The following is a 21,422-nucleotide window of genomic DNA, read 5'->3' as shown; positions in this document are numbered from 1 at the left end:
CATAGAATAACATTGGGACGAATGCAATGCGATTTTTATTTGTTTCTTATTTTTTTTCGCATTGCATTCGTCCGATTTAATCGCCAGTGTGACCCCGGCCTTAAGTTGATGTTGGGATGAAATTGATTAAACTGTTCGTGGATCGTCTTTAGCTGTTGCTCAGACTCCGTCCAGATGATTAAAATATTGTCAGTGTAGCGGTAGTAGGCCAGAGGCCTGATGGGAAATGAGGACAAAAAGTCGCTTTAGTCCTTTCTAATGGAGATAAATCAATATTATTCTGTTCAGATGATTTCAACTCACTTTAAAAGTTGTTTTTGCTGTGTTTGTGTATAGATGGAGCTATATATACAGGGAGGTAGGTGTATATATCATCATTGCTCTCTACTATATATAATAGATTTATTTTCTTCCCACGCAGGGTGTGCATATATCTTCAGTATATGTTTATAGCATTTTATATGTATGAATTGTTTTCCTCTTCTAGAACTAAGAAGACATGATTGTGTGTGATTTCATTCACAGAGAGTGCAGGCCAGCAAATGTAATTGTTTTATTCATCTCCTGATTTTGCTTGGCAGGAGCGGCGGATGTTGAGCTCCACACAGCAGTTTATCATATTTATAGGAGCCTGATACCTGACTTAAGGCCCCGTCACACATAGCGATCTCGCTAGCGAGATCGCTGCTGAGTCACAAGTTTTGTGACACAACAGCGATCTCACCAGCGAGATCCCTGTGTGTGACAGCGATCAGCGACCGGCCCCCCTGCCGGTATCGCTGATCGCTCTTGGAAACCTCTGGACATTTCTTGCATCGCTGCGTGACAGGCGGGAGACCAGTGATCAGCTGGTAACTAACGTACACATCTGGTATCCAAGGGACGTATGTCCCTTAACTAACCTATACATCGGGTATCTATCAGCCCCCTGCTTCAGCACGCTGGTAACTAATGAACACAGCGACGCCGCGCGCTCGGCGTCGCTGTGCTGATCGCTGGTGAAGCTGTCTGTTTGACAGCTCACCAGTGATCATGTAGCGACTCACCAGCGATCCTGACAAGTTGATATCGTTGGCGGGATCGCTGGTGAGTCGCTATGTGTGACTCCAGCTTTATCTCCATTCGCAGTCCATGTGGCCATTGTTGGACTACAATTACATCCCATGTTCCTTGCCTAGGTGTTTTTGCACGTTCCTTTCCCGTCATAGATTAAAGTTCACCGCACACACTTGTGGATTATCTTTCACAATAGTTTAAGCTTTATTATGTGAACAATCATAGGGAGCGTTAACTGAAATATGCAGTGGAAGTGATAATTACAGAGACGTTTCAGCTCCGCCGGAACCTTAATCACATAATCACTTAGTCCAATGCCAAGTAAAGGGAAAAGATGCCGTGTGAAGGTATAGAATCCCTGTAATGCCAAAAGACAGAGGCTAGCTAGAAATCGTTGTCCCAGTGCTTGTGCTATATCACCATAGAACGGTGATAGAGGTCTTGTATGGTAGATGCTTGTAGCGGCGCTCCCTCGTCTAGCTGCTGTGCTGCATAAGCACTGGGACAACGTGCTGTGTGCGCTATGTGTAACAATACACAAGGCTTGCAGTTGTAGAATGGACAGCCCCTTTAACTTCTGGCCTTCCTAAGCTGCTTTCCAGTGTGAGAGATACCAACCTGTTGGGTGTCTTCCCCTTGCTCAACAACTAGGCCTGTAGGCATAGACAGGGTACACACACAGCCTAAAATATAAAATGTCGGCTTTTAGTCTGTTTGGGTAAAATGTTGATGGGTGTAAGGTTTATTACGTGCAGCCTTTATTCTTTAGAAACTGCAGAGAAGCCAGTGAGCACAGGCAAAAGAAAGTTTCTTCATTTTTTCTTTGGCGTATCTTAACAGTATCCAGCTTTTGGTCTGTCTGATTTCTCAGAATGTATAGTGAATCTGCAGCGCCGTGTATCCGTGAAGGCAATTCCTGTGTATGGCGGCCTCCTGACAAATGATTGTATTGAGCAGTAGGAGTTGATTTTCCCAATTCTTCTCTAAATCTAAAATGCCGCCTGTGTAAGATGAAACATCAGCACAGAGAAGAATCTCTCTAAATTGTAGAAGACTGAACAATACTTAGATTTTTGTAGTGCAAGGCAAAACAAGACCACCTGCTGCGGATAAAGCATTACCATTGTATTATCGCCCTCCGAAGCTGAATCATTTCACATACAAAGCATAGACCAGTAGATGCGGTGACTTCGGTATACGTACAATAAACTGTTAAAAGTAAACCAAAACATTTTTTTTATCTTTTTATTCAATTACAACATGTATTGAAAAATGGTTATTAGATTCCAATTTTTAATTCCCCCACTCCCCCGCCCTTGCCTCTTATTGCCCATTCACCTGTTTTGTTTTGTTTTGTTTTTTTTTTTTATGAACACTTTACCATTTACGTTAATGAGATTTATTACAATTAGCAAGCCAGTAATTCTTACATCCCCTGACACAGCACTCTTTCAGAATCTCACAAATCAATAGGTATTGCCATGTGTTTATGGGAATAAAACTCCAAACCTCATCTGTTCTTGGTAATTTCCCGCACATTTTTAATTTGGAAAAGCTAAACTTATTTTATTCGGTCGTCCATGACAGCACCACCTGAGAGAGGGGATCCGCCCTTCAGGAACAGGAAACCTACAGATACAAAAAGGGCGGCACCTCTCCCACGCATTAGTTGGTTTCCTGTTCCTAGAGGACAGGACTTCCTACAGATCGTCCGTCATGGATCATCGAGGATATTCCCAGGCCGGCTGACCGACCCAGGTAGCGAGGGGGTCTCCTACCTCGGTCAGTGCAGGGTCCCTGGAAGCGCCACGGTGGGGCCGGGCAGGTCTCCACGAGAGTATGCGGAGCAGGTGGAGCAAGGGGTCCGGAGGACTGCCGTCTCCAGAGTGCCAGCACCAGAGGTATGTATGCCCGGGCCCTCCTGGTGCGTTTCCCCGGGGTCCGATTCTCTCCTTATTTGGGTCCGACGTTAGCGCCCAGTCGGCAGGCGCAGGGTGGCGCATGGGGGGGCTGGAGGCATTACCGAGCCGGGGGCGCCGTGCCGGCTCCTTTCCGCGCGTTCCCGCGGTCTCAGGTGAGCGGTGGGAGTGATGTGGCGGAGGGGGCGGGGCCGGGAACCCCGAAACCGGAAGTCGGGTGCCGGCCGGCTTTCTGGTATGCTTGGCAGAAGCGCGACTATCCTGGGTCGCGTGCAGCGGCCGGTGTGGGGTGGTGGGAGGAGGCCGGAGAGGTCGCGGGAGGGTCCCGGGTGGGAGGTGCCCTCGGCCAGAACCCTGCTGACCCGGATATCAGGAGGCATTATAAGGCAGGCTGGGACGCTGCTGGGGTGCTTCTGAAGGCCCATTGCAGCAATGCATACAACGGAAGCCCCCATAGATCAGCAGGACGAGGTGCAGGAGCGCCCGCTGAAACAGGCCATAGTGAAGCCTCATACAAGTGGCCAGCAAAAGAAGCAAGGACGAGCGAGCGGACAGAGCCGCAGAAGTTCCTTCAGACCGAAGGATCCCCCTGCCTCCCTCCATGATGCAGTACCTGCTTCAACTGCATGGGTAAGAGATCTACGTGAAAGTACCCTGATGCAGTGTTCCCTTATGTTTTTTTTCGCAGGGGAAAGAAAGTTTGGGAAAACAGAAGCACAGGGAATGTGCCCTCTTTGATTGCCCCTTGCCAGATGCCCACTCTAAAAATTTGTGTCAGCCATGCGTGTGACAGACAGTAGAATTTAAAAGGGAACGATAGTCCATGGGTGGATTGACAGGCCCTTGCACTTTCCCCCGTTTATACAGGTAACAGAAGAGACGCATGACTTCACCACAAGCCTGAGGGAGATAATCAGGACAGAGATGAAAGCCCTATAACAAGGGGAATCTTCTAGGAGAAGAGAGGCTAGTTTTTCAGGCTCGGAGTCCTCGGTCGCCCCTAGGAAAGTCGATGACTCTTCAGAGTCCCCGGCCTCCTCTTCGTCTTCTTCGGATGAAGATTCTAGCCGGTTCTGCTTTCCCTTAGACCAAATGGATAGGTTAGTCAAAGCAATAAGGTCCACCATAGGGGTAGCAGACACAAAGCCGGCACTCTCAGCACAGGACATGTTCGGGGGTCTAGATCCCAGGAAGCGCAGGGCTTTTCCATTAAATGATAAAGTCCAGAGCCTGATAGAGAATGGAAGAGGCCTGAAAAAAGGGACGCCTTGCCACCAGCCTTCAAGCGGAGGTACTCTTTTGATGACCCAGTGGTAAGCAGATGGGATAAGGCCCCTAAGCTTGACGCAGCAGTAGCCAAAGCCTCCAAAAAATCCTCCATACCCTTTGACGACATGGCCTCCTTAAGATCCGTTGGATAAAAAAGCGGATTCTTTTCTAAAGGGAACATGGGAGATGTCAGCGGGCGCTCTAAAACCAGCGGTAGCTGCCACATGTACAGCCAGATCCATGATGATCTGCCTAGATCAACTGGATTCTCAGCTGAAAGAGGGAGCCTTGAGAGCATCCATCCGGAAAACCCTGCCGATCATCCAAAATGCTGCTTTTTTAGCCGATCCTTCGGCGGACACTGCAAGGATGGCGGCCAGGACCGCCAGATTATCTAATGCAGTCCGAAGGGCGCTCTGGTTGAAGTGTTGGGCGGGAGATATCCAGGCCAGGTCCCGACTCTGATCCATTCCGTGTGAGGGGGAATATCTATTTGGTCCTGTCCTGGACGGACTGTTAGAAAGAGCCGGGGATGATAAAAAGAAATTCCCCAGTCTGCCGAACCCTTCTTATAGACGTCCCTTTATCAGGAAGGGATATTTCCGTAGAAGGTCGTCCAGAGATCAAGGCAGATGGGATGAAAAAAGGAAAGGTACAGGATTTATGTTTGGAGGAGGGGGGCGCCAGGAAGGTCCAGCACGTGACGCTAAAAAGCCGCCCCAATGACTAGTTGCTCCGGTAGGAGGGAGACTAGCTGCCTTCTACCCGACCGGGTCGCTGATCTCTAGTAGCAACTGGATACTGGGATTGATAGCTGCGGGACTACGACTAGAATTCTCCTGGGTTCTCCAAGATCGATTTAAGGTCACCCCACTCAGGTCTTCCCCATCAGAACAAGCTGCCCTGGAGGCCGAGGTTCATGATCTATGCTGCAAGAAGGTCCTGACAGAGGTTCCAGAGGGAGAAAGGGAAAAAGGTTTCTACTCCCCTCTGTTCCTAGTCCGTAAGCCAGACAGCTCCTTCAGGACTATAATAAATCTTAAGGCCCTCAACGAGTTTCTGGTCATACGTCCGTTCAAAATGGAAACAATTCCACAAAAGCTGTTTCAAAATTGCTTTATGGTGGTGTTAGATTTAAGACGCCTACTACCATATACCCATTCATGCAGCTCATCAGTGTTTCCTCAGAGTGGCGGTTCAGTTAGATGGGTCAGTTCAACATTTCCAATATGCAGCCCTCCCCTTTGGGGTGGCAGTCGCTCCCCGGGTGTTTACTAAAGTTATAGCAGAGGTTATGGCCCATCTACGTGAATCAGACATTCTAGTAGTCCCCTACCTGGATGACTTCCTTATTGTAGGCAAAACAGCGTAACATTGTTTGGGACAGCTACAAAGGGCAATGTCTGCCCTAGAGCGGTTAGGATGGTTGCTTAACATCAAAAAATCTCGGTTACAGTCGATGAGAGCCCAGCAATTCTTAGGCCTAATCCTAGATTCTGAGAAACAGGAATGCCGTCTGCCTCCAGAGAAGCTTGTTCGCCTACACGATCAGGTCCTGAACGCTTCCAATAACCCCACCATGTCCCTCAGGAAAGCCATGTCCCTTCTGGGTTCTCTCTCGTCCTGTATCCCCACGGTCCAGTGGGCCCAGTTTCATGCAAGGAAACTACAGGGCGAGGTTTTATTACATCAAAGAGTTCTTGGGGGTTACTTGGAGGGCCAGCTAACTTTGTCCTGAAACACAAGGAAGTCCCTAGAGTGGTGGCTAGAGAAGGATAATTTATCCAGAGGGGTGCCTTGGGAGTATAACATAACCCGCATAATCACCACAGATGCAAGCCCCTCCAGTTGGGGGGCCCATATGGGTGAGATTCTGGTCCAGGGCCTATGGGAGCATCATCAGATAGAAATGTCATCTAACCTGAAAGAATTGACAGCAGTGGAGCAGGCAGCTAAAAAGCTCCTTGTGTATCTACAGGGCCATCACGTGCGAGTGTTCTCCGACAATCAGGTCACCGTGGCTTATATCAATCACCAAGGTGGGACTCGTTCCAGACCCCTCATGAACGTAGCAGAGCATTTGTTCCAACTAGCAGAGCAGCATTTTCTATCTTTAACAGCTCTACATATAAAAGGGAAAGAAAACATCACGGCAGATTTCTTAAGCCGCAATCTTCTAAAGCAAGGAGAATGGTCCCTAAAAGCCTCCATCTTCAACCTGATTGTACAAAGGTGGGGACAACCAGAGGTAGATCTTTCCGCCACCAAGGAAAACCAGAAAATAAGACAATTCTGCTCCCTAAATCCCAGAGAGAATCCTCTGTTGCTAGATGCCTTTATGATAAAATGGGACTTCAGGCTAGCCTATGCCTTCCCTCCCCTATCTCTACTACCCCTGGTGATGAGGAAAATCAGAAAAGACAGGGCAAGGGTTATAGTTATCGCTCCATTTTGGCCCAGGAGGGCATGGTTCTCATGCCTCAGGACCATGTCTGTGACCGATCCTTGGGTTCTTCCGGACATCCCGGATCTCCTATCCCAGGGCCCAGTCTTCCATCCTCAGGTGGCTGGCCTACATCTGACGGCGTGGAGTTTGAACGGTCACTGCTAAAAGATAAAAGTTTCTCCCCAGACCTGATTAACACCCTACTTAAAAGTAGGAAAATCATTACGACCAAAATTTACGTCAGAATTTGGAAAAAATTCCTTCAGAACTCACGAGTAGTCGCTGGGGATTCAGTGCCTATAATTCAAATCTTAGAATTTCTACAGAAAGGTCTGGACATGGGGCTTTCCACCAGTACCCTTAAAGTACAAGTATCAGCCTTGGGGGCCCTCTATAGCTGCATCATCGCAGGTAATTACTGGGTCAGTAGATTCATTAAAGCGGCAGGTAGATCCAGACCGGTAGTGAAGGATAGATTCATGCCATGGGACTTGAACCTAGTCCTCACTGCTATGACAGGTTCAAATGGAGCTTCCATCTCATCAGCTTCCATAAAAAAACCTGTCCCTCAAAGTAGCCTTCCTGGTAGCTCTGACGTCAGCTCGTAGAGTAAGCGACATCCAGGCATTATCTAGGCGTCCTCCTTATATACAGCTCAGAGACGATAGGGTAATACTTAGGCCTGATCCAGTGTACTTACCTAAGATAGTTTCTAGCTTTCATAGGACACAAGAAATAGTCCTTCCATCCTTCCTCCCCAATCCAGCTAACGAGAAGGAAAAGAAACCACACCCTGGATGGTAGGAGATGTCTCATAGAATATCTGGCAGTTACCGATCCCTGGAAGAGAATGCCCTGTTTGTCTCCCATCACGGCCCTAGGAAAGGTCTTAGAGCGTCAAAAAATATGCTAGCCAGGTGGATTAGAGAGGCTATTTCAATAACATACACCTCAAAAGGCAGGTCGGCACCTGGGAAGCTGAGGGCGCATTCCACCAGAGCCATGGTGACCTTGTGGGCCGAAATATCGGAAGCCTCCATTGACCAGATATGTAAGGCGGCTACGTGGTCCTCTCCGAGCACCTTTTATAGTTATTATAGGCTAGACCTGGGTGCTTCCGCAGACCTCTCCTTTGGTGTAAGGGTGCTGCAGGCTGTAGTCCCTCCCTAAAGTAGTTATTACTCTCTGTAATTCTCTCATGTGGTGCTGTCATGGACGACCGAATAAAGTCTTAGCTACTCACCGGTTAACGGTATTTTTCGGAGTCCATGACAGCACCCGTATATTCCCTTCCCTTAGTTAATTTGGGTGTGCACGTCTTCCTCTTGTATATGTCCACTGGTGATAATTAAATAGTAATAGTATTGTACATAAATCATGCCATTAACCTTGGAGGTCCTCTTGTGCTCTGTAATCCAACTGATGCATGGGAGAGGTGCCACCCTTTTTGTATCTGTAGGTTTCCTGTTCCTGAAGGGTGGATCCCCTCTCTCAGGTGGTGCTGTCATGGACTCCGAAAAATACTGTTAACCGGTGAGTAACTAAGACTTTCCCTAGCGTTTGGTACCTAAGACACGTCTCGTATCTCCTGAAAGCTAGCTAAATATTTCACCTTTTGGGAGTTGTACATTTCCCAGTATCTCGTGTCTGCTCCATTCATGGATTCTGGAGAGCGATACATTCTGCTCTTCTGGTATCTGTTTGTCATTCTCAAATTTACCCAAACTTTGCTCAAGAGTTCATACACACGCTTCTCCTTGCCTGCTAGTGGTGTAAGCACGTAGGTCTCCAGTGCCTCATGGACGTAACGTTTTCTGAAACCCTAAGGTATGTGCACACGTTACGGATTTGTCTGTGGAATTTTCCGCACAGAATCTGCATCTCTTGGCAGAAAACGCAGGCTAAAACGCTTGCGGATTTCATGCGGATTTATTGCGGATTGTCGTGCGGTTTTTGTTTTGTGGATTTGCCTTACTCGATGTACAGTCGATGGGTGCAGAACCGCTGCAGATCCGCATAAAAAATTGACATGCTGCCTAAAATAAACCGCTGCAAATCCGCGCAGATTTTTCTGCAGCATGTGCACAGCAATTCTCAAATTCCCATTGACTATCATTGGTACTGTACTGCACTGCGGATTTGATGCAATTCCGTGCGTCCAAAAACGCTGCGGAAACGCATCAACTTTCGCAACGTGTGCACACAGCCTTATGCTCAAATAGATACTTGTCTACTCTTCTGACTCCCCACGGAGCATTGCTTCATACAAACATGTTGTGGGTCCAGAGGTTGATAAAACAGAGCTGTATGATCCGTGTGTATAGACTCATTATGATGAATTCCTCATTATCGGGGTTAAACTGGGTGTGTAGCAGCTCCCTCATAGTACAGGCATCTATTATGTGTCCACTGTTGCTGATGGAGGAAAATTTCACAGCTCACTTGGCCCAAGACATTACGGGTACATGTCAATAGATGTAGCCTCTACCCCGCTCTGTACCTTTGGCTATGGAGTGGTGTAAAGCCTAGGACCTTGCATTTTCCTCACCTTATTCCAAGAGCCCAAACTTTTTGTTTTTCTGTTGATGATAAACTTGCAAAGACTCTGTTTTTGCAAGAAAAGTTGTTTTGAACGACGTCATTTGTTTTGCAATGTCATGTATTGAGAAACATGGTAGAAATTTCAACTGGCTTAAATCATGGAGAGAAAAAAAAAATACAATTCCGCTATTTGTTTTCGAATTTTGTTTTTACGGGATTCATTGTGCCGTAAAAATGACCCGGGAAACCTGATTCTCCAGGTCATTACGGCGATTCCAAAAGTGGTGACTAAAAAAATGCCATGTGGGCATCTGTTTTCTTCTTTATTGTAGGGGTTAATCAGGTTTATATTTTAATTTAATATATATATATATATATATATATATATATATATATATATATATATATATATATATCTATCATACTGCTCAAAAAAATAAAGGGAACTAAACAATACATTGTATTGTTTAGTGTTCCCTTTATTTTTCTGAGCAGTGTGTGTGTGTGTATATATATATATATATATATATATATATATATATATATATATATATATATATATATATATATATATATATATATATATATATATATATATATTGCCTACAAGTAGTATTCAACCCCCTGCAGATAAAGCAGGTTTGATAAGATGCAAATAAGTTAGAGCCTTCAAACTTCACACAAGAGCAGGATTTATTAACAGATGCATAAATCTTACAAACCAAAAAGTTATGTTGCTCAGTTAAATTTTAATAAATGTTAAACGTACAAGTGTGGGTCAATTATTATTCAACCCCTAGGTTTAATATTTTGTGGAATAACCCTTGTTTGCAATTACAGCTAATAATCGTCTTTTATAAGACCTGATCAGGCCGGCACAGGTCTCTGGAGTTATCTTGGCCCACTCCTCCATGCAGATCTTCTCCAAGTTATCTAGGTTCTTTGGGTGTCTCATGTGGACTTTAATCTTGAGCTCCTTCCACAAGTTTTCAATTGGGTTAAGGTCAGGAGACTGACTAGGCCACTCCAACACCTTGATTTTTTGCCTCTTGAACCAGGCCTTGGTTTTCTTGGCTGTGTGCTTTGGGTCGTTGTCTTGTTGAAAGATGAAATGACGACCCATCTTAAGATCCTTGATGGAGGAGCGGAGGTTCTTGGCCAAAATCTCCAGGTAGGCCGTGCTATCCATCTTCCCATGGATGCGGACCAGATGGCCAGGCCCCTTGGCTGAGAAACAGCCCCACAGCATGATGCTGCCACCACCATGCTTGACTGTAGGGATGGTATTCTTGGGGTCGTATTCAGTGACATCCAGTCTCCAAACGTCACGTGTGTGGTTGGCACCAAAGATCTCGATCTTGGTCTCATCAGACCAGAGAACCTTGAACCAGTCTGTCTGAGTCCTCCAAGTCATCATGAGCAAACTGTAGACGAGCCTTGACATGACGCTTTGAAAGTAAAGGTACCTTACGGGCTTGTCTGGAACGGAGACCATTGCGGTAGAGTACGTTACTTATGGTATTGACTGAAACCAATGTCCCCACTGCCATGAGATCTTCCCGGAGCTCCTTCCTTGTTGTCCTTGGGTTAGCCTTGACTCTTCGGACAAGCCTGGCCTCGGCATGGGAGGAAACTTTCAAAGGCTGTCCAGGCCGTGGAAGGCTAACAGTAGTTCCATAAGCCTTCCACTTCCGGATGATGCTCCCAACAGTGGAGACAGGTAGGCCCAACTCCTTGGAAAGGGTTTTGTACCCCTTGCCAGCCTTGTGACCCTCCACGATCTTGTCTCTGATGGCCTTGGAATGCTCCTTTGTCTTTCCCATGTTGACCATGTATGAGTGCTGTTCACAAGTTTGGGGAGGGTCTTAAATAGTCAGAAAAGGCTGGAAAAAGAGATAATTAATCCAAACATGTGAAGCTCATTGTTCTTTGTGCCTGAAATACTTCTTAATACTTTAGGGGAACCAAACAGAATTCTGGTGGTTTGAGGGGTTGAATAATAAATGACCCTCTGAATAAACTTTTCACAATTTAAAAAAAAATTAAACAAAGAAATAACATTCTTTTTTGCTGCAGTGCATTTCACACTTCCAGGCTGATCTACAGTCCAAATGTCACAATGCCAAGTTAATTCCGAATGTGTAAACCTGCTAAATCTGCAGGGGGTTGAATACTACTTGTAGGCACTGTATAGTGTGTGTATGTATATATATTTAGTGTGTGTGTATATACACAATTGTGTAAAACACACATTTCTCACTAAATTAGAATATCATCAAAAAGTTAATTTATTTCAGTTCTCCAATGCAAAAAGTGAAATTTGTATGTTATATAGAGTTATTACAAAGAGTTTATTTCTATTATTGACCACTCTGGCAACAGCGAATAACCAAGGGTACGGCTTCTGAAATTGATGCTCTTCCTTGGAACTGCATCTACTATTATTTTAAGTCTTTAGCTGTCCATGTAATAAAAGGGCAGGCCATGCCAGGCAGTCACTTGTACTTCAGTGGTACTCTCTGGTACTCTGGGTTATAGTGGGAATCTTTTAATAGGGCATTTTAAAATAATGTAAGTATATCCTGTGGTGTTAGTGAGAATATGTAATGTATTGTGAGACACGTATGTTTTTTGTTTGTTTTTTTTGTCTTTGTTGATTTTGGGTTTTTTTTTCCTTGTGGTGTAAAAGCTCCAAGATGTTCTACCCTTGGTCGGTGATGATCACCGCGAGTTCTGGTTTTATATGGTTGGTACATTCTGATACATTCCACCCTCAGACATGTCTGGTAACTCTCCATTGCCCCTCTATGTACTGTTCAGTATTTTACTTCCTTTTTGTACTGCAGGCACACGAACGCCTAGAAGACACGAAGCTAGAAGCAGTTGGTGACAATAATGTTGAACTAGTGCATGAAATTCTTGAAGACATTAGTCCATTGGCACACCAAGATAAAAATGTTGAAGAACTTGTTGGAATACTTAAAGAGCCCCATTTTCAGGTATGTGTGGACCAGTGTCAGTACATATATTTCATGGAGCAGTAACTCTTTGGCTATTAACTTTGAGATGTATGAATAGTCCACAGTACTGTAGTACCTCAATGAGGGAGTTCTAGAAATGTCACTGTGGTCAAAAGATGTCAAGTAAAATCAACGTTCTACTGATCTGTTGCCCATAATGGCAATGTCATAACAGTTGTGTCCTGGCCTCGTTCCTTGTGGGGAACCCAGTACACCCATGTACTGTACAGGCAGCCCATTAACTTTAATAAAGAATTATGGCACTATATAATTTTCCATGCAATGGCACTAACAGGAGAAAAACTTTTGAAGACAGTTGTCCCATGAATTTCAGCTGTCTTCTTAGCTTGTGAGTTTTGGCATGCTCTTTAATCAACTTATTTCACGAACTCTTCTAACTAGGGATTGTCTAAAATGCACAACACTCTTTGATGTGAACCCTACAACCACAGAACACTATAAACCTGCATTTCTTTGATAATTTGGATCCTCTGCCTGCAAATTTGATATGCGATGCATAGCTCCATCCATTGTGTAGTGCCCACTGCATGGTACTATGTTCTTCAGATATTCAAGTTATTTTTTCTTTTTTTTTTTTCTATGACCACTAAAGACCACTGAGAATGCAACACAAATGGTTTTCCCCATCCCATAGGTTTTCTTATTTTTTGGCATGCATTTTTTTTTTTTTTTTTAATTCGAAGGAGCTAAAACAGCTTTTTGCACTTTTTGGGACTTCAGTTTTCTAGTGTGTTTTTTATTTTTTTTTCTTAATTTATTTTACACCCTATGTCCCTCATAAGGTCTTAAGACATTTTAGGAGGCATGTTAATACATTAATACAATTTTTTTTATTGCTGATTTCACACGGTAACTGGGGATATTCTATTAGACCCAACTACAGTGTAAATTCAGCCTCCTGTCTGCACTGCTGTATAAGTTTCCTATGACCCAGCATCTCCTGTTCTTTCCTCGCACCCAGAGACTACATGACATTTCAGTCGGGGGAGAGAGCACTGACAGTACTTTTTAACCTCTACACACAACTATGGTTCAGCATATAGAGCTACTGGGAAGACAGAGACCTCCCTGTGCCTTCTGTGGGGAGTCATAGATTCATAGAATGGTAGAGTTGGAAGGGACCTCCTGGGCCATCTGGTCCAACCCCCTGCTCAAAGCAGGATTTGCTAAATTTTCCCAGACAGATGTCTGTCCAGCCTCTGTTTGAAACTTCTGTTGAAGGAGAACTCGCCACCTCTGGTTGCAGCCTGTTCCACTCATTGATCACTCTAACTGTCAAAAAGTTTTTTCTAATATCTAATCTGTGTCTCCTCCCATTCAGTTTCATCCCATTGCTCCTAGTCTTTCCTTGTGTAAATGAGAATAAAGATGATCCTTCTACAATGTGACAGCCCTTGAGATATTTGTAGACAGCTATTAAGTCTCATCTCAGACTTCTCTTCTGCAAGCTAAACATTCCCAAATCCTGCAACCTTTCCTCATAAGACAGGGTTTACAGACCGTTCACCATTCTGGTCGCTCTTTTCTGAACTTGCTCCAGTTTGTTGATGTCTTTTTTTAAAATGTGGCGCCCAAAACTGGACACAGTATTCCAGATGAGGTCTGACCAAAGAGGAGTAGAGGGCAATAATGACTTAACATGATCTAGACTGTATGCTTCTGTTAATACATCCTAGAATTGCATTTGCCTTTTTTGCTGCTGCATCATACTGTTGACTCATATTCAGTCTGTGATCTATTAGTATACCCAAGTCCGGCTGTGTCTGACAGGCTGCTCCCCGCTCCCACAGCTGTACAATCTCCTGCAAGCTGCTCTGCATTGTCGTTTTAAAGGTCATTCTAAAGTCAAGTAAGGACCGTCCAGATGTTTATAGTCTTTAGCAGGGGTATCAAACTCTGCTGGATATTTGGGACGCACACAGAAAAAATTTGAATTTGGGGGGGCTGCATTTTTTCTTGGAAAAAGTGACCTTTTTAGTGATACCATTTTTTTCTATACACCTTTTTTGATAATTTTTTTACATTTTTGCAGTGTTGATTTTAGTTTTTTTTAATGGCATTCATTGTATGTGTTATGGCAATTTTATAGCTAAGGTCGTTTTGCATGTTGCAATAACAAACCTGTACTTTTTTTGTTTACTTGTTTAGTTTATACATAAAACAGCATTTTTAGTGGCAAAATATTTTATCCTGCTTTTATTTTTATTTATTTTTTTACAATTTTGTTTGCCATACCCAGTAACGTTGTCTTACAATTTAGCACCCTATAGTAATTCTGGCAAGCGGCTTAGTAATATCCCCAATGCCTGTGGGCCACATGACACAGCCTCGGGGCCGCCTGTCTGAGACCCCTGGTCTATAGGCAGTTATGAAGTAGTTAATGACACTAGATTGCAAAAATTGATTATCATAGCACCAAGTAACTGCATGTTAACAAAAAAAAGTGTCTCCAAAGGTGGATAACTCCTTTTTGTTTTGTCCGTACAGTAATTTGCTTACATTTTTCTTTTAGAGCCTTTTAGAAGCCCATGACATAGTTGCATCAAAATGCTATGACTCTCCCCCTTCGAGTCCTGAAATCAATGCAGTTAATCAAATTGCTCCGGTTGACGCTATCCGCATGGTTGGCATTCACAAAAGAGCTGGAGAACCTTTGGTAAGTCATTTGCTAATTACAGCTTCAAAATTAAATGTAAACAATGCTAGTAGTCGTATCCTGCAACATTTCTGATTTTTGCCTCTTTGGGTCCCCCCCAATTTTCTTGCCAAGTATTGAAGTTAGATTACGAAACTCAAGCACCCTGCAGCTGGCACTATGGGAATTATGGCCCTTTGACTAGCCGCATAACATATTTGAGCCTCCTTTTGCAGTCTTCGGTTTTCATTTAAAACACATTTTTGTTTTTTTGGGGGCACCAGATGGAAGCCCTCAATGGAAACAGTAAAGTATACACAAGTAGCTTAACTGGTATAATTTATACAATAAACTGGTCACATCCCACTGGAGAAATATTTTTGGGATAGCCATCAAAAATGTTATTTAGAGAAGATTGTCTATAAGCAAAGAGCATGATAGAATTGAAAATTTGTCATACAAAATCTGCTCCATATAAAAAGATGGTGCTGAAAGAAGATCTTCAGTACAAGAGCAGCTCTTGCTGTGGTGGACCTTGCCCGTCTATGTTTGGCAGTCCCGACTTTCCCTGATGAAAGTTGGACAAGCTAGACTAAGGTTGGACATTCACTTGTAAAGTTTCACACCTCTGTTTCACTGTACTCGGACCATAATGCACTGACTGGCCGTGGGTCTCCTGACCTGACCCGACTGATGGGTATTTTAATGCGCACACTGTAGGCGCATTACTGATTGTGAAAAGAGGGGCAATAAAAAAAAAATGCTGGAGTGCTCAGGGTATTTATTAAGCAATGTCGATACTGTCTATACACTTAAGGACATAAGGGAAAATGAACTCTAATCACCCATCTATGTATGTATAGCTGTGCAGAGCAGCACTGACATCTGGACATTTAGTACATAGTCACCCTTGTTTTCCTTGGCTGATTATTCATCTGTATTACAGTACAGTAATATTGTTAGCTGTAAGAGGAGGATTTGCAGCTGCAGACAAGTATCTGGAGTCTGCCTAGTGACGTAGTCATTCTTATGTTTGTCTGATGAATGTGATGATTATACCCGCTTTAGTTTGCGGGGTGAGCTGTATCCTGTACAATAAGAGAAGTGCAGAACTACATCAGTGATTAGAAGAGCGAGGTTGCACTAAGACAATATGTAATCAACTGCAGCGATCTCCACTGTGCGGAGCCGTCACCGCCGCTTCTCTCAGAAGGTGAAATCGACCTCCGCCTAATGATGCTTGATTGTGTATAGATACTCATGGATGTCCGTCTTCTATATAGCCTCAGATACCATCCTGATCTCCAGGAAAATAATCGCCTGTCAACTTGACCATTGTTCCCAACAGTTTGATAATTGTCCGCCATTGACAGAACGTCTCAAGTCTTTTTTTTTTTTTTTCAAGGCTTTAGACTTCGCCTGCAACCATTACTAATCCTTGTAAAAAACACAAAATATAATTGTGGTCAGAGAAAAATGGAATTAATGCCAAATTAACTCTCAATAATATAGTTTTTTCCTATTATATTAGATGTATCTTTCTAAGGGTTTTGGTCGGCATTTACTAGTTTTTGTACTTGATGTGTTAATGACTTGTCCAGATAATTGTATGCTTTATTCTTTATCTTTGTCTATTTTATGGGAAAAGTTTTTGTATATTGTGAGTGCTTATTTAAGTTGACCCTTAACCAACTAGGAGGGATTTAGCCATCACAGTCAGGAGCTTCTTACCACTTGTGATAGACCTATTTGTCACCCCTGTACTCGAGAGATGAGCATCAGGAGTCCAGATTTTAACGCATCTAATGGGTTTGGGAAAAACTCTAAAATGAGGGAGAGGGGCAGGCGTGGTAACCTAATTTATTGCTCTAGAAGCCCAGGTTACTGAAGGAAATGGTAACACTCAGGGCTATGCTGAGCCTGTATTTCCTGCGGCTGTCCTCTGGAGTAGGCATTGACGATCACATGATGTCTGTTAAAATTAAAATAAAAAAATGTAAAATCCACAAAAGAAAATGTAATTCTTGCTGTTATAATTGTATCTACAGCTCAGATCAAAAACGTCCCAATTGATAACGTTGATCCATACAGCCGGCAAGATAGATATACCTAGATAAAATAGTTTTCGCCTTGCAAATATTTATCATGTTTTCTGACTAATTTTTATAGGGTGTGACGTTTAAAGTTGAAAATACTAATTTAGTGATTGCTCGAATTCTTCATGGTGGGATGATCGATCGACAAGGTCTTCTCCATGTGGGGGACATCATTAAGGAAGTGAATGGCCATGAAGTTGGAAACAATCCAAAGGAACTGCAAGAGTTACTGAAGAGTATTAGCGGTAGTGTTACTTTAAAGATACTTCCAAGTTATAAAGATGCCGTAACCCCCCAGCAGGTAGGTTACCATCCCCATCTGACCTGTTACCTGTCGGTAATATATAACATGGGAAGCATAGTTCATATGATCTTTAATAATGCACTGTCTTTTTCTTAGGTTTATGTGAAGTGTCATTTTGATTACAACCCATTTAACGATAATTTGATTCCCTGTAAAGAAGCCGGATTAAAATTTTCCAAAGGAGAAATTTTGCATATTGTTAATAGGGAGGACTCAAACTGGTGGCAGGTAGGTGCTGATAGTGTTGTTGAAGCTAAATTCTGTGAAGTCCAGTAATTTTTTGTTTTCATATTTGCAAACTACCTCTTCAAAGAGGAATGGGACTTGAACTCTAGCACCACCTATTGGAAGTGTCAATCCTAAAAGTCAATATCGACCCTTTTAACATGCCTTGCTAATATGACTTGGGGATTAAAGCCAAACCAGAATTTCAATTTATTTGTATGATCTAATTTGTCTGAATGAGAGTTGCAGCTTCTCCCTCACTTCCTCTGGATTACTAATTTTGTCTGAAGGCGGAAAAGTGAAGGGATCTCGTCATGTGACATAAGTGTCAAGAGAGCCCCGGTAGAGCCAGTGCCGTCATTCCCGGAATCAAGTATAGATGGTGTGATTTTACTTGGTGGAAACATGGTGATTTGAGAGAGGTTTGTCCGAATAGTGGACAACCCCTTTAGCTGCATTTTTGGTAAGACTGTGAGATCAGGGTATGTCGAGTTTTAATGTTCCGGAGCCTGCCTTCTGATAAGAGGGGTCTGGTAGCTTAAATCCGTCTCCCCATTGAGCAGAAACACACACTCGGTTAAGCGTGCATGTATATAGGGTAGTCCGCAGGAATACATAGTGTAAATAATGCTATCTAAGTGACAGTCTACATGTCACGGAGATATTGCCGCCACCACCACTTTTTAATAGGAAATTTACAGATCAAGCAAAGTCAGGTCTATGAGTGATATTAGATGTGTAACTCGAGATCGGCCAGCGGTACGACTGATGAGAGGGTTAAAGATTCCTCACACATTACACTGGAAGTGCAGCTAAATTCATTTTATGTTTTCTTTCATGTTTTCTGCAAAACAGGCCTTGATTTCTCTCTGATCAATACGACAATTACAGCTCTTTGCAAGAAAGATGTTACCTTAGCTCTTGTAGTGGCAGGCGTGTTTTTCACTTATCAACGATTTCCCCACCTCCCTGCTTTTTGTCAATACTGATATTTTTTTTTTCCTTTTTTTATATTGTTTGTTTCCAATGTTATTTGTCACTTGTCAAAACACAATGGTCTTAAGTCCCCAGCTCTGTCTGAAGAACAATGCCAGCATTAGACGCCCGGCATGCATATGTACCATCCTATGAATTTACCCAGCAATAAACATATTTAGGCGATTATTTTAAAAAGCATAAAAAGTAAATGTGCAGTTGAAAGTCATAAAATGTTCTTCCATCAAACTGTTTTTATAATTCTAAATTTTCTCGAAAGCACTTTGTATCAATATACCATTACTGCTTAATGGGCTACAGGAAAGTCCATTCGTGTCTGGTATATAGACTGATCTTATAGTAACCCCCCCCCCCATATTCAATGGATGACTCTTGGCCAAACAATCTTTCGATCAACGCCCATCTCTCCCAAGTCACAGGAATGCTCGGTATGGATGAACACTCCAGTGCTCTCTATGGGAGGGCCACCATCAGACTCTTCTGGCAGCGACTTATCTCCTCGAGAACAGAGAGATCAGCTGTTGCTTCTCCTATGTCCAAGTTTCCTCTCTCTCCTGACATCTGTTGCAACATGTCAGAAGGCCCCTTGTTTTTCATTAGACTGTCAGCCAACTCTTCCAATATTGACAGGTTTGGTCAACATTGGGCTAATGTGTATGGGGTCCTTCTGCACCGGCTCCATTCCAGCAATGTTGGTGTCAGTTCTTCTGGCACTCACTTGACATAGGCTTCAGTTAGCACGTGACAATCCATGTCCCCTTATGAGCTGCAAACCTCACAATTACGTGGATGAAATTTGAACGCCAACGGGAAGTGTGAGGACTTGCAGGCCATTTGCGGGTGTTGAATGGCTGCTTTGCTCACCTGACATAACAATGTCATGCGAGTCTCTATTCAGACCGGCATCTCTGGAATGGCCCAGGAGGTGAGTAGCAAGTTTTTCTTATTGTACTCCAAGGACTTGGGAATTTAACAAAGGGTTGTCTACGTAGTGGATAGCTCTGTTCAAATGTCATTCACAATTCTCTGATCATTGCCTGACATGTTAAATGATTTGGCTACTATTAGTTTCCTAGAGACTACTTCCACTGAACAAGCTGGCTTCTTTTGGCCACTGCATGGCAATGCCCTGTCACGTATTGATCAGAAGATTAGCCCTTTTGTTCTGGTATATCCGTGCAGCAGATCCAGTTACATAAATGCAATGTAGAGAGAGGTGTGCCATGAGTATAACCTTTGTACTTGTTTTAGATAAGGCCTTAATTTTGTTTCTGCCCACCATAAAGGGCAGTGTATTGCTTGGCAGTGTATTGTATGTGCTGGCCACTAAATATTGTACTAACTTTTTACAGGCAAGTCATGTAAAAGAAGGCGGAAGTGCCGGACTTATTCCCAGCCAGTTTCTGGAGGAAAAGCGGAAAGCGTTTGTGAGGAGAGACTGGGATGGAACAGGTATCGCTGTGTGCTGGAGTGCTGGGATGTAAGATTACCACTGCTAGATTTATGCTTAGGCCTCAGAGTAGATTAAAGACCTGTAATACATACTTGCCTTGTAATCCTATTCCGTCCAGATGTGTCCGGATCCCAGAATTCCAAGCCGCGGAAGTTCACCGACCGCCATATTGGGATACCCAAGTGATGGGTGTCTCGATATGGTAACTGCTGGTGGTACCAGCCTCTTGTGCGGTACCACCATCGGAACACTGTCGTGAACACGCTGCCGCCGGGATCAGCCGAATGAGTCACTGACCGCCGCCATCTTTGTACAGGAGGAGCGCATGCGCAGTTTTAATGTGACCGCCGCTATCTGTCTGCATAAATATGGCGGTGGTCTGATTTACTGCGCCTACGCGAATTCTGCGCAGGTGCAGTGAATCATTCGGCTGATCCCGGCGGCAGATGCATGACATGTCTAGAGGCAGAGGAAGCCGGTCACATTAAAGGGGTTTTCCCACAAGCGAAAGTTCATTTTAAAAATTTTCTGTGTCTGACCGTGTACGGAGAATTCCACATCTCTTGGGCAGGGGAGGAAGCTAAAGCCAATACTGACATTACAGCAAGGGATCACAGAGGATTCATTTTGTGAGGTAAAATATTTCACTGCCTGTTTTTAAACAATATTTTACCTCACAAAATGTATCCTCTGCGATCTCCTGCTGAAATGTCCGTATTGTCTTTTGCTTCCTCCCCTGCCCAGGGGCTCAGCTTAAACGAGAGAACACATGAGGGAAGAAGACAGCACAGTGGTGGGGAGAGAGAGCAGACAAGGGGGATAGCACATGGGGTACACAGGTCAAAGAAGAGAGCACAAATGGGAGAAGTCAGCACATGGGGAAAGAGAGATTGGATAGGTGGGTGAGCACATGGGGAGGAGAGATTCTCAATACTGCAAAACGTGCCCCCATCGTGACATTACCGCCCTCTTCTGATGCGATAGCATTGGGCCTCCATCTACTTTACTAATATACATGAAAATTCCCAGTAAGGGGTTATCCATTATATGAATACCAAACCGGGTCAGAAGTGTTTTTGGAACTTCACCAAAATTTCCATTCCTCCTCCAGTTTTCCACTACATTTAATGGTAAAATGAATTGTGCCAGTCACAATTACAACTCTTCCAGCAAAAAAAAAACCTTTATTCATTTTTATGTTGATTTAATGTAAGTTATGGCTTTTGCAAAGAAAGGAGGTAAAAAAAACACCAAACCACTTAGAAATGCCTGGTTGGGAACGGGTCATAAAAGTAGCTTTTCTTTCTAAATGGTCTTCACAGCTTATAGAAAATGATCTGTGTTGTTGCTCAGTCTTGGCACAAGGTTCGGTTACATGGAAGATTAAAAGACTATTGCGCTTTCCTTGTCATACAAACCAGTGTGGGTCTGGTGTAACATG

At 43.6% G+C, this 21,422-nt stretch overlaps 1 protein-coding gene across 6 annotated transcripts in view; it reads left to right on the top strand.

Moving 5' to 3' along the window:
* PALS2 (protein associated with LIN7 2, MAGUK p55 family member) overlaps positions 1–21,422 on the top strand; it is a 131,522-nt gene that overhangs the window by 79,494 nt on the left and 30,606 nt on the right. For all 6 annotated transcript variants that reach the window (XM_073581400.1, XM_073581401.1, XM_073581399.1 and 3 more), the window contains 5 exons: positions 12,078–12,230; positions 14,785–14,928; positions 17,077–17,304; positions 17,404–17,535; positions 19,881–19,980. In XM_073581400.1, the coding sequence (XP_073437501.1) occupies positions 12,078–12,230; positions 14,785–14,928; positions 17,077–17,304; positions 17,404–17,535; positions 19,881–19,980 (757 nt within the window). The remainder of the gene's footprint in view (positions 1–12,077; positions 12,231–14,784; positions 14,929–17,076; positions 17,305–17,403; positions 17,536–19,880; positions 19,981–21,422) is intronic.

This window comes from Dendrobates tinctorius, unplaced genomic scaffold (genome assembly GCF_039654945.1).
Source record: "Dendrobates tinctorius isolate UK_male_01 unplaced genomic scaffold, ASM3965494v1 ptg000070l, whole genome shotgun sequence".
In the NCBI taxonomy this organism is placed as follows: Eukaryota; Metazoa; Chordata; class Amphibia; order Anura; family Dendrobatidae; genus Dendrobates; species Dendrobates tinctorius.
This window is presented reverse-complemented; position numbering and strand designations above follow the sequence as displayed.